The sequence below is a fragment of the Globicephala melas genome, chromosome 9, assembly GCF_963455315.2.
Source record: "Globicephala melas chromosome 9, mGloMel1.2, whole genome shotgun sequence".
Lineage (NCBI taxonomy): Eukaryota > Metazoa > Chordata > Mammalia > Artiodactyla > Delphinidae > Globicephala > Globicephala melas.
In genome coordinates this window covers 103,079,060-103,092,974 of record NC_083322.1, presented here as the reverse complement: position 1 = coordinate 103,092,974, position 13,915 = coordinate 103,079,060, and the positions used below count along the sequence as shown (strand labels likewise).

The 13,915-nt window shown below is 47.5% G+C and overlaps 1 protein-coding gene across 6 annotated transcripts in view; it reads left to right on the top strand.

Annotated features, from left to right (window-relative positions):
• IKZF1 (IKAROS family zinc finger 1) overlaps positions 1 to 13,915 on the top strand; it is an 88,991-nt gene that overhangs the window by 9,582 nt on the left and 65,494 nt on the right. For all 6 annotated transcript variants that reach the window (XM_030871340.2, XM_030871339.2, XM_030871338.2 and 3 more), the window contains exons 2-3: positions 3,698 to 3,751; positions 12,329 to 12,448. In XM_030871340.2, the coding sequence (XP_030727200.1) occupies positions 3,712 to 3,751; positions 12,329 to 12,448 (160 nt within the window). In that variant the 5' untranslated portion in view covers positions 3,698 to 3,711. The remainder of the gene's footprint in view (positions 1 to 3,697; positions 3,752 to 12,328; positions 12,449 to 13,915) is intronic.

The window sequence follows — 13,915 nt, the reverse complement described above, 5'->3', positions numbered from 1 at the left end:
CCGTGGAAGCAGGATGCTGTGGGCCTTCTTCCATCTTGTGCTTGGTCCTCACTGTTGCCCTGTTCTCTAGACTCCAGAGGTACGGTGGGGAGAGAGATGGGCAAGTCCCGAGCAGCAGCAGGGGAGTGACGGTCCTGACCGCAGCCTGTGCCTCCTGAAAGGACAGGCCCCGCTGGCTGCCCCTTATCTCTGCATCTGCTTCCCCGTGTGCGGGATTCAGGGCTGCTCACTCCGAAGAGACAATAAAAGCGTTCACGTCTGTAAGAGCCGCCCGGTGACGGTAATTTCCTGAGATTGTTGTGTTTTCTGCCATCAATATGTTGGCTCTGGCCTCAAATCACTGGGGCTCCCTGTGCAGAGCAGAATATGGCAATGTTCCCGTGAAATAAGTGTTCCCTCTGGCATCTCCCTTTACAGGCCTGCTGGCCTTCGTTTGGGTTTAGGTGAAGGTTTGTGAAAATAAGGTGTTAAGTCACTTTTGTGATAAACTCCCCTTCCTGACTGCAAGCTCTTTTGTGCTGAGATCAGATCAAGCCCATTTTCCATTTGACACTGGGCACGGCTTCCACGAGTCTAAACAGAAACGCAGAGCCTGGGCCGTGCCTGTGTTCCCGGAGATGGGGTTATTTCACCGTCCCCTTCGAGGCCCTTCCAGGCTGCCCTTTGGCAGCTCCTTGGTCTTGGAGGGGGTGGCGTTTCCTCTCCCTCAGACGGTTTTCCATTGTCGGATTATTCCTTGGTCTTTGCCTAAAAGCAAAGTCACTTTTACAAAAAACTCACTACTTTTTAGTCCCAAGAGATGCAAATTTCGACTTTGGGGAAGTTGGAGGGAGCTGGTCAAGCTACGCCCCGAACCACCGTGTGATGTCAGACAAGACAGGCCACGGAGTCACAGGGCCGGCGTGGACTGTGCCCTAATAGCTTACGAATCTCAAAACGATGATGCCAACAAAACATTCGTCCAATCAAGGGGGGGCAGCCCGTAAGCACAGCCCCAGGACTGCAGTGGCTGCAGGCCCACACATTGTGGGTCCGTGTAGGGTTGGTAGAGAGGGCATTTGGAATTCTAAGTGAGTCTGAGGACCTAACAGTTCCACGTGGGGTTTGCAGACATTCAGTGAAAATGGAAACAGGCCTGTGACAGGGATCCTGCATCCTCTGATCACTGGGGTCGGCTGCCTACCGCGCCCACTGTCCAGAGCACCAATGGACACTGAGGCAGGGCTGGATCCGGGAGGGTGCCCTCGCCCTGCCCCCTCGGAACACACAGGCGCACGCGCCCGCCCAGCAGAGCCGGGCCTGGGCCTTAGCCACAGGCCCAGAGCATCCTTTTGCTGCTTTGTGACATGTTCTCACATCTCCCCACCAAGGGGAGCCGGGAGTGGGTAGATTTTGCCCCGACAGTGAACCCAGAGGGTCCGTAGGGTCCGGTGGGCTGGAAGGCACCTTCTCCGGCAGGGCTGGGGTGGGGGGCCATCAGCTGGGCCTTACGAAACATCTTCTCTTTTTACTCGGAAATTCCTTGAATATACAGTAGGGTATTGAGGAGATCAGCCCCTGCCACTGAGCAGTGCGAAGTCATTAAAACAAGAATGTCCATGCATATTTGTCAATTAAAAAGACACGTGTAGTAGTAAATGAAAAAATTGTTTTACAACAGTTTATTTGGAATATGTTTAGTGTCCTGTTCTTCTAAAAAGTTCTGTGTGTACACACACACACACACACACACACATACACACACAGAAAAAATGTGAGTAGTCCTAAGGAGTGGAAATTATGGGCATTTACTTGCCTCTGTGTTAAAACAGTTGGAAAATATGTATCACTCACACAGCAGAAAAAAGTTCAAAGTCAACAAAATAAAAATTGGGAGTTAGAGTATCATTTGTTGCTGCAACATTTGAGTTCTATCTACTATACGTCGCCCCGTCAATACGGGGACACCTTAGAACTGGTTTGTGATATTTCACTGTAACATACCGTGTTTGTCTTCAGAAAGCTGAACCTTGTATTAATGCTGCTCAGTGAACACAGAGGTTTTTCTCATTTGAGTCTGCCTTGTTTCTTTAGAATTGTTTCAGCATGTTTCAGAAGAATCATAGGTTTTTTACCTTTTTTACTGTTAAAAGGATGTGAGACTTTGGACACATTGCTTTTTGGTGACCCTAGACAGGTTTCGTGTTTGCTTCTGGGGCTAGTTTGTCTGGCTTTGCTTTTGGTGGACCCTCAGTCTTGGGGCCGAAACATAAGTGGGCCATGGGGCCTTTTTCCCTTCTGGGGTCACGGGCTGTACCCCTAAGGCCCACACTTGCCTTGGAAATTCGAGTCACAGCTCAGACTAGTGCAATGGCTTTTTCAGGAATAGATGCAAACCTTCCCCATCCAGAGCCAGTGCTGGTCATCCGTGACTCTTGGTGACTAGCGCCGCCAGGACTGAAAGTGCAAATCTGTATTCCGAATGCACCATGACGACTGTTACGTACACACACGCATGGCCTCTGTCTGCTCGGAGCTGTAGCCTCCCCTGAGAGTGTCAGGCCCCCTGAACCTTCCATCACTGTGCAGGCATCTGCTGAGAACAGGCCTGAAAGCGCAGACACACACATCTGAACAGGAGAGACAGAGGTGGTCCCCCAGAAGGAAGTGAGCTGATTTCGAGTCAAAACAGGCTCCGTTGGCTGGTTGGAGAAGGCGCTCTTCTGAAGGTTGTCCAGCAGAGCATAAACACGCAGACTTGGTGGAGGTCATCTGCTGGTGGGCCCCAGCTTTCCTACCCACGGAGCCTCCAGATGTCACCTACCGGGGCTACCTGAGACCTGTGAGGTGCAGGCCAGGACCCCGAGTGCAGAACGCAGCCATCCCTCCCTCCTGCTCGGCTGACGTGGCCTCTCCCCAGTGTTTGTGGTGGCCGCGAGCAGAACGGTCCCCTTCGCCACCCAAGGGCAGCTCCTCCAGGCTCGCTTTCTCTCTTTCCACCCGCCTGAGGAGCCAGCCACGTGTCGGCAGAACAGGAAGGTCTGGGCGCTCTCCGGGTCCGGTCTGGCAGCCGTCGTGAGGTTTCCTTCTCCCCGCGTCAGAGCCTGACAGAGTCTCGGGCAGGGGCCCTGAAAGAGCGGGGGACAAAGCCAGCGGCGCGAGGCCCATCTGCCAGGCTGGAGGTGTATTTATTATTGATGGACGGAGCACGGCAGCTGCTCATATATGCAGCCCTGCCTGGGTAAATGAGACATTCTTCAGCAAATTGCTTCGTTTTCTGATTGCTGATTGTACGCGTGTCACCAAGCTGACTCAAGGTTCATCGATGCATGCTCAGTAAATTAGAAAGAACATAACTGCGGATCGGCCCAGAGAATGAATTCCGTGCCTACAATGACCCAGGGCCATTTAATTTTCTGCTTAATTTTGTTGCAGTCAGTTTGCATTTTGGGTTATTATGCAGTAGGAAATTAACAATAAATAACAAATTTGGTCCTCCTGTCCTTGTAATGATATTTTTATAAATCTTTGTAATGCTGTTTTTAAAAGGATCAAGGTCTGTGCCGGTCTGATCCTCCAGCGAGTGTGTAAGGAGGAAAGTGCATTATTCTTGGTAGATAGCCCCGTTGTTAAAGAGCTCGGCCCTTATCTCTCTTTCTCTCTCTCGTATCTTAGGAGTAATTTGCTGTCAACTAAAATCCCTTCCTCTCTTTCTCAGATCACCCGAGGACCATGGATGCTGATGAGGGTCAAGACATGTCCCAGGTTTCAGGTGAGAGCTGGTGAGATGCCCATATGGGGAGTCCAGGAAGCCTGCTCCAGTGGGCTCCCAAAGCCAAGGTGCTCGGTGGGGGGCGGGGGAGGTAGAGGGCTGTCCTGCCAAAGGAAAGGCCGAGATGGAATTGGTATCCATGTTTCACTTCAGCTCTTAGAGATTATCCCAATGTGGCAAGCTGGACAGAAAAATCTCCCTCCCAGATAAAACTGGTTTTCCTGTTACATCTGTGAGCACCTTGGAAAGGATTCAATCTATGTTGATACTCTGGGGGAGCAGAAAGGACGGGTGATCTGCCCTAGAGTCCAAACACAGGCCAGTGAAGGTGCTTGAAAGAGAGAGAGAAAGATGGAGGGAGGAGGCGGACGAGAGACAAGGAGAAAGTAGATTGGAAAACAGAGTTTGGGGCACAATTCAGGATATTTGCTAAACGTGGCAATAACACTGCCCCAGTCACCATAGGTTTATTTCAAGCCCTATTGGACATAGCTTCTCCCATCATGGGAGACCCAGGGCCTGGGGAAGTCCTGGGAGATGAGGCCCAAGGTTGGATCACGCTGTCCTGCTGGGCGATGCCCGTGCGCTGGACCCCCAGCCGGTCTAGCCAAGCCTGCCCAGCCCCATATTCATGGGCCCAGGAAGCCCACTGTCTGGCTAGCCCTGAACCTGGATGTGTCCGCAGCAGTCGGGTTTTCAGTATTGTATATTCTCCAGTCTCAGGCCCATGGTCAATCCCAGGTAAGCCTCTCCGCTAGAATGGCCCATGTGGTCCTCTGGGCATGGCCAACCTGCCCACACTGGTTTCCAAGTTGTGACTGAATTCTGCGTCTGGGCCTCGGTCCGTCCTGGTGATGGAGATCAGGGTTGAGCGTGCGGCTGCCACTCTGCCTGCCCGCTGCTCCCAGGAGATGGGCAGGAGGGGAGATTCAAGTTCCCTCGACCTGGAGACAGCCTCCTGCAGCCCACAGTCCCCGCTGCTCTGTCCCTGCCACTCCTGTCATTTAGAAAGTCTGGATTGAGCTCTCCAGGCTGTGAAGTACCAGCAGACTCCTGGCTTTTCAGCTGTGGCATGTAGGCAGTTGGTGGACAGTTGGAGGACTTGAACATTGGTCAACATGTTTGGCCTTATCTGTAGAAACGAAAGTTGTGTTGGAGGAATCAGCCCAGGAGACATGCTCGCACACAGGCACTGGGCATTTCTGCCGATGCTCGCTGCAGCGTTGGTGCTGATACTGGAAAACTTTGGTCCCTCCATGCCCTTGTTCGTTCAGCTCTGAACAGTGAGGGCCATCGGAACATAGTCATGTGGAAAGACATCCAAGATGTACGTGAAGGTGAGAAAAGTGTGTTTCAGGATGATATGCAGAGTATGATCCCATCCTTTGAAATGAAAACATATCACACACACACACACACACACACACACACACACACTTTCCACATGCCTGTATATACGTTTAGGAAAATTCTGGAGTGATACTTATTAAACATGCGCTTCCTCTTGGAAGACTGAGGTTGGAAGGAGGGGATGGTTTAGAGAAGAAGGGGACGGAGACTTTGGTTTATCATCTTCTACCTTTCAGCATTATTTGGATTTATTTCCCTTAAACACATACTTTGTTTCTTAAATGTAAGTAGAACAGCAACAACAATAAAACTATTGAAAAAAACAAAAATTTTTGCTCTCTGGAGCCTCTCCTTCGGCTTGGCCAGGATCTGATAGCTGCTGGTAGATGCAGTCTGAGCTGAAGGAGTGGTGAGCCCCATTCCCTGGAATTGCAGACCATGGCTAGAGGTGATGAGAGGGCCAGAAACACGGGATGTTAAACATCCCAAAGGCGCAAAGAGACCCCTTCGTGGTTTCTGATCCTCTGTGTTCCCTTGTCACCTTCCTCTTGGGTGGCTTCCAGATTGGCGTCTTACATGATGCATTGAGGAGGAGAGCCCTTGGGTCCATGCAGACTCTGCTGTCCCAAAGGCAAAGCCGAAAGCCCGAGCCTGGGCTGGCATCTCTAGAAAGTTTTGTAGGAGAATGGCCAGTCAATATTCTGATCCCCTCAGTTGGTAACAAACATAACAAAACCCTCATTTTCTTCTCCTATTTTTCTTGCCCTTAACATTATGCTAAACACTCGATTTGTTTGGAAGTGGCTAAAGAGAAGGTTGGCAGGGGGTGGAGTCAAGAGTGAGGTTGGCCTGAAAAAGCCAACTCTTCTTTGGTTTAAAAAAGATTCAAGATTTGGTCTGAAATTTTCTTTTGTATACTCCTAGCAAAGGAAATGCTACTTGTAGTACTTTACACAAATAGTCCTTTGGATTGTGTTAAACTTGGAGCATTCTAAACAGAGATTAGAGCATTTAAAGAGTTGTGCCCTTTTTAAAAATATTTTTTAAATTTTATTTATTTTTTGTCCACATTGGGTCTTCATTGCTGCATGCGGGCTTTCTCTAGTTGTAGCGACAGGGGGCTACTCTTCGTTGCGGTGCGCGGGCTTCTCACTGTGGTGGCTTCTCTTGTTGCAGAGCACGGGCTCTAGGCGCATGGGCTTCAGTGGTTGTGGCTCGCGGGCTCTAGCTTGTGGGCTCAGTAGTTGTGGCACGTGGGCTCAGTAGTTGTGGCTCGCGGGCTCAGTAGTTGTGGCTTGCGGGCTCTAGAGCGCAGGCTCAGTAGTTGTGGCGCACGGGCTCAGTTGCTCCGCGGCATGTGGGATCTTCCAGGACCAGGACTCGAACCCGTGTCCCCTTCGTTGGCAGGCGGATTCTTAAGCACTGTTCCACCGGGGAAGCCCAAATTGTGCCATTTTTACTAGAGATTTGAAGCATACTTTTTCTACTTCTTGCTGCTTCTCCAATACAATCCTTGTAATGATCACTTTTCCTTTTTGATTTCTAAAATGGAGGAAGGTGGCAGTGAGTTGTAGAATAAGGAGGTACATTTAGCCAAACAGAAGTTAAATTTTTGATTTATGTGAGGAATATGTTCTGAATCATCCCCTTTCCCCACAAAATTATTCCTTGTTATATGCTGCTCCCAAAAAAGAAAAATAGATTTTTTTCTAAGTTGAACCCTACGAAATTGCCACTATCATAGGGAAAAAAAGTTCCAACATCAGCAATTGCATAGGAGTCCACCTAATCTATGTGCACTACTCCCTTGAAAAATAGAGAAGTACTTAATACCTAACTTTTTTTTCAAACTACCTGTTTCTTTCTTCCCTGGGATTTATCCTAAATGTGGACTGAGCCCTGGTTTACAGGGTCTTGCATATAGTAGACACTCAATAAATATTTACCCACTTGTATCCACCAGAGTCAGGAAATGCTGTTGAACAGGCTTGGAGGAGAGTGTGTCTAAAGCAAAGCCATCCTTTCCTTTAGGGCACATCTCCTTCATCCTTTGGGTAAGTTTTCTATTGCTTTCTCGGTCTCTGTTTTCTTTGGCACGCTTTCCAAATTATTGGTTATGCGTGTGGTTTATGGTTTGTTTTGGGTTCTAAGGGAAGAGGCAGCCTGTGGGAGGACGGGAATTGTGAGGCCCGTGTCAGCACCTCATCTGTGCCTCCAGCTCTGAGACCTGAAACCGTTCTCCATGCTTCCTGGACCACTGTGTGTCCTCTGCAAAATGGGGGACTGGAGCCAATTGAGCTCAGAGGATGCTCAGGCTCCTGGGGCCCTATGGGGTGTTTTCTTAGTGGTTGTAATGTTCGTTGGAACCAGGAAACAAGAACTATGCTCTGTAGACATCCATCGCCTGCCTGGGGAATGAGGCTCATCTGTGTTGAAGTGTCAGTGCAAATGTTAATCAGAGCACATCACATTGATTGAGTGCTTGAGATTTACCACACACCACCCTCGGCATTTTTCTCCTTTCAACTTTACAAGACCCCCATGAAGAAGATACAGGGACCGTCTTCAATTCACAGGGAGCTGAGACTCACAGTTTCAATAACCAATCAGAAGTCCCGCGGGAGCCAGACATGGCACTGAGTAGGAGCTTCCCCACTCTTCTGTAGAGTCTATTTTCTCAGTTGTTATTTACACCCAGGAATTATGTTCTCCTGGGTAACTGTGCACAGTAAAAACTCATCCACTAGGGAGAAAGGGAATCACAGAACTTTGTTGGGCGAATTATAATCTACGTGAGGAATATTTGCTTGCTGCTGATAAGCTAATTATACAATTTTCTCATCTAATTTGCCCAAAATGCTTCTCATAGGTAAAGCTTTATTTGAAACGTGGGTAGTAGGTAACTTACGTAGAAATTGGTAAGAAGTTTCTTCCACTTTTCTAGATAAGTAAAATGACCTCTCACCTCCTAAATTCTTCCATTTCAATACTTGATTTCTCACTGTCTACAGTTCTGCGTGTCTGTGTGACATTGTACGTGCACTTGGGGGACATATGGGCACTTGGTGCTGTGCATACCTCTTTCTATAGGATGTTACATTTACAAAATAATACCATAAGCTTATTTAGCATATTAGCATCCATGCACTTTATTATTTTATCCTCACAACAACCTTGTGAGCCAAGCCAAAATCATGTTTTTTAGCCTCATTTTACTCTTGAGGAAAGAGTCTTAAAGAGGTGACTTATTATGGAATCTGTCTTATAATTGGTCAGATCTGAGCTGTACCCCGTGTCAACTAACTTCTAGTCACAGTGTGTTAATATCTGCTGTGTGTTGGCTTGATTTAATAACTTCATTTTCTTATCTTTTATCATGGTGTTGTATTTTATACCCGGTGTTGTATTTTAAGCGGTTAACTGGGTAAATTGGTTTAAAATCAACACATAAAAATATGTTTGCTCCCCATGAAGGTTTTGATGAAGTGGTGGAGGTTCATCGTGGAAATCTCCAGCAGGGGAAGGATCCCAGGGTCGCTGAGTACCAAGGCTCAAGCCAGTGATTAATGCCTCAGTAGCCGCTGCTCAAACTTGGGGGCTTTTAGGCAAATCAGATGAGCTCTTAAAAACCATCACAGAGTGCGGGCGAGGTGAGGCTGAATTCCAGCAGGGCTCGTGACAGGCACGCGGCTGTCTCACCTCGCTCTCTTCCAGTGCTGACTTTTTACCAGATGCCCCTGCACACGCCGAGACTCATGTTTTATTCTCGCTGCTTCTGCGTGGGGAGCTCCTACGGATCGACCCGACCCAGGGTATTTAGAATCATGGTCCCTACTGTTTCCATTATTCCTTTTCCTCCCCCGTGTAGGAAACAATGAAAGCGCTGAGATGCTGCAGGACTGCTGGGCTGTAGCTCAGCACAGGAGCCCAGCCAGGCGGAAGCGCGCCTAGGATCTCACCAAGTTCTAGTTGGTCCTGTTCCCAAGAAACGAATCAGCTAAGTTTGAAAAAAGATTATGTGGATGCATTTTTCACGTGAATGGAGGAGAGAGACCACATCCCTTCACTGGATAAATCCCAATTCTTTATGATGCTCCCTTGGTTTCCTTGTGCCCGGGCATCTAAATTGATCCCAGAGTTCTCCAGTGTTATCATCAGGAAGCTCAGAATAAAAAACAACACAAGGGCTTCCCTGGTGGCGCAGTGGTTGAGAGTCCACCTGCCGATGCAGGGGACACGGGTTCGTGCCCCGGTCCGGGAAGATCCCACATGCTGCGGAGCGGCCAGGCCCGTGAGCCATGGCCGCTGAGCCTGCGTGTCTGGAGCCTGTGCTCCGCAATGGGAGAGGCCACAACAGTGAGAGGCCTGCGTACCACAAAAAAAAAAACAAAAAAACACAAAACATGAATACAGTCTAGTTTCTCAGTGTCCCGCTCCCAGCCCGTAACCATGACAGCTGGTTAATCAGAAAGGCGAACGTGCACACCCCACACTCTGTACCTTTAATGATCCGGTCAGTTTGTTGGGCCAGAGTTCCCATGGTCCGTTCTGTGGAGGCTCCTTGGGGGTCTTCGCAGAAGCAAGTGGCCTGGGCCTCTGGTCCTTCAGCCAGAGGCTGAAGATGGGCACAGAGGACGGGTTTCGTATATTGAAGTTCTGTGGAAGAACTAGAGATTTTCACCCGAAGTGAAGTAAGTCAGACAGAGAAAGACAAATATCATATGATATCACTTACATGCGGAATCTAAAATATGATACAAATCAACGTACCTACGAAACAGAAACAAACTCACAGACGTAGAAAACACACTTATGGTTATCAAAGGAGAAAGGGGGGGAGAGATAAATTAGAAGTTTGGAATTAACAGATACACGCTACTATACATAAAATAGACAAATAACAGGGTCCTACTATATAGCACAGGGAACTGTATTCAATATCTTCTAATAACCTATAATGGAAAAGAATCTGTAAAAGAATATGTGTGTGTGTGTGTGTGTGTGTATAACTGAATCACTTTGCTGTATACCTGAAACTAACACAATATTGTAAATCAACTTTACTTCAATAATTTAAAAAATATATTATTCTTACCAAAAAAGAATTGAAAAAGAGTCCTCTGACCACCTCCCTGAAGTGCTCAAGGTTTGAAGACCATAGCTCTAGGAAATCAGAAGGAAAAAAGAGTTGTCAGTTGGTCATATGCTTCCTGCGGGCTCCTGTTCAGAGCTTTGGCCCACCTGTACAGGTGAACAGTAACACTGCGTCTTTAGCTGTTGCTACTTTTAAAGTCTTCCTTTTAGGGCGATGCAAATATTACTGATGGAATGCACATTTAGTGTACCACGAGCACTTCAATCAATTTCTCTCTGGGCTTTGGCTTTTCCTTGGGAAATTCTTATCAGCCTGCCCCACCTTTAACTATCCATCTTGTATTGGCTATCCAAATATACCCAATAATGCTCTTTCTGAAAATATGCCAATTGAGGTAATTACAGCTAAGCTGGAATATTAAACTGTGATGTCTGTTTTTTTTTTTTTTTTTTTTTTTTGGTACGCGGGCCTCTCACCGCTATGGCCTCTCCCGCTGCGGAGCACAGGCTCCAGACGCGCAGGCTCAGCGGCCATGGCTCACGGGCCCAGCCGCTCCGCGGCATGTGGGATCTTCCCGGACGGGGGCACGAACCCGCGTCCCCTGCATCGGCAGGCGGACTCTCAACCACTGCGCCACCAGGGAAGCCCTGTGATGTCTGTTTGCTAGAGAATGCGATACTATTCCCCAAAGCATCGCCTTGGTGCCTTGCAGCTTCTATTTTAAATTATTCCTGGAAGGGTCGTCTCCTATGCCGGGGATGCTGCCCTTCCCCTGAAGGGTTGTGTCGCTTTCGCAGGTGGTTTATTCAAACAAACAAGACAATTTCGCACTCTGCCTCGCCCTGTCTTCCAGGCTTGTCTTCCACAGCAGTGCTCATGGGCTATTCTGCATCCACTGGGGGCCTCACCAGCTCTTTCCTTGCCTGGTTTTATTGTCTCCTAACTCAATTTTAGGTAACATCTATGTTAGAAGGTACAGGGGTTTCCATTTCAAAGGAGACGGAGCATTTTCTACACATCTAGGCTTCCCAGTATTGAATTCTTGGGAGTGGGAGGGATTTCCCCATTTCTGGAGCTTCTGATGAAACCTTATAATATAGTCAAAAACAGAGTCGGGCATCCCGTAAAACCCTATCTCATTTGGTAAATCCTACTTTGTGAAGCAGCTTTTAGAGTTGTGTGGATTCTGTTTTGCTTTCATATTTTGAGGATAAAAATTCCTCAAAGAGGGTCTGGTGGCAGACCCTCTGTGCACGTGGGGCAGAATCGTGTTGATTCCCTGTTCATCCTCCTTCCAGGCTTCCCGGCCCCATCAAGTTAATCAAATCGGGCAGCTGGCAAAATACCTGCCCCCTGGTTCTGGAAAAAGAGAGTGAACAGACCCAGAATGTGTAGCTCTGAGCAGGACACTCAATCTGGTGACCTTAAAAGCAAAATAATATGAGGGTGTGGTGAGCAGGCTTGTAGGAGGGCAAAGTGGAACAAACGTACAGGGGAAAATGTGGCCCTAACATGTGAAGAGGCTTAAAAACGTGGATGCCTTTTGACCCAGGCACGAAACTCCCGGGGTTTATACTACGGTGGTTCTTAAAAACGTGGGCAGAAGCTGTCTGCTTGGAGGTTTACCACAGTGTTGTTTCATTAAAAAAAAAAAAACAAAAACAGATTGAAAACAATGTAAGTTCAAAAATAGAAAAAGGATTTAAATAAATCCTAGTGTGCCCATGCAATGAAGTATTACACAGACACCACAAAGTTATGGAAGTAGGGCCACTGGTTATGAGAATGTCTAAAAAGTACAGTTTATTTTGATGAAGAAAATATGTCACCACGCATTATCCGTAATATATAAGTATCCATGTATGTGTACACACACGCACACACACACACCACAGTTTTAATAGTGGTGATCTCTAGGTGATATGTATTTTTCACATCTGTGTCCTCTCAGTTTTGGGTGTGGCAATGGTATTATTTTATAAAAAGGAAAGCAGGTTCTAATCCCCAGAGAGAAACGTGAACTCAATCCAGTAACTCGAATGAAGCCAAACCACGGTGAGGCCCATCGCAGTGACCACCACCCCAGGGGTGACCATGTCCCCAGAAACTCAAGCTCCTAATTGCCTCCTCAGGGAAGGAAAGCCCCCCGGTGAGTGACACCCCCGACGATGGCGATGAACCCATGCCTGTCCCTGAAGACCTTTCCACCACGTCTGGAGGCCAGCAGAGCTCCAAGGGTGACAGAGGACTGGGTAAGTGGCCTCCTGTCCACAGACTGTCACGTGCTCTAGTCCTCCTGGACCTTTGTCTCTTTACAGTCATTTCACCTGTGGTTCCCCCTCAACCCCCATGTCAAGAAAACACAACATGCAGGACGGGAGACCCCGCTCGGTGTGGTCTTGAGCCCTGTGTGGGAAGCGGCGTGGCCAATCTGCGGAGCATCTCCCAAAGCAGGCACCTCACTGGCCTCATGTCCTCAGCGCACTGCAGCAACACCCATGTTTATGGATTGTAGACAGGGAAAATTATCCATTTGATGTGTAATGGCCATAGGCTGTTCATTTCATAGCTCTGGTTTAGAAGGAGCTGAATCTGGCCATTTTTAGTTACCCTTCACATCTCTATTTCTTGAATGTCCAGTTTAACTGAAAGTAGAAAATTTGACAAGTAGAAAAATTTTAATGTTAAAAAAAGATCTAGATCATCTTGACTAGCGGACATTTACACGCCTTCTCCATAAAAGAATGTGTATCTGCAATCTCTCCCCTGGTTAACCTACCCAGGCTACAGTTCATGGTGAGAAGTCTCAGTCCACCCTCTTTAAGAAAACAGAGGCCCAGAGAAATGCAGTGAATTAGCCAAGGTCACGTAGCGGAGTCAGAAGGAGACTCAATTTCTGACTCAAAGACTGGTTTTCACTCCATGATACCCTATTCTCATCAGCGAATGAGTCAACAGTTCCTTGGAGTACCTATCTTTTTTCTTTTTATAAAGATAAAACTGTGATGTTGAGAGCCACTTATCTGCACAAAAGAGTATCATGAAGGGTACGCAGGTGGAAATGAGGTAGGACAGGGAGGACAGATCTCATGTGGATCAGCTCATAAGAGCCACGGCCACGGAGGGCACGTGTGTAAAGTTCTCGGGGTTCTGAAAATCGCCAGTTATTTTCCTGTAGGACACCCTAATGTGATAACTAAGAAACAGAGTTTGTACGTTTTCATGTGTCTTGGAAACCAAGTAGACGCTGGGTATTATGGTTCTTCTGTTTTAATTTAGCTGTACAATTAGCTGTACAAACAGACAAAGATAGTGGCTAAAGCCCTTTGACGTAGATGAACCAAGAAAACATGTACATTTCTGAATCCCTTTTCCCTGTTAGAAGATGTATATGTGGGTGAGTAGGGGGAGAGAAGGAGGTCTGTGGACCTTGCCTTTTGTTCCACACACATCCTTTCAGGGTTTCCCAAAGCTGAGACACAAAAGAGCATGCTTTATTGTAACTGATGCACTTATGTTTAAGATTGTCTTCTGTTTATTACAAGAGATACTGGTTTGTCATACACCCTGTACTGCTGCAAAGTTTCCTTTCAAGGCACATTTACATAAATCAAAAGATCAAATGTAAATAAAAACATTAGGACAATGAGGGTGTGTATACATGATAAAAATTTGCAAAGGCTCAGGGACCAAAAGCCAGAAGATATTATGTGGATACG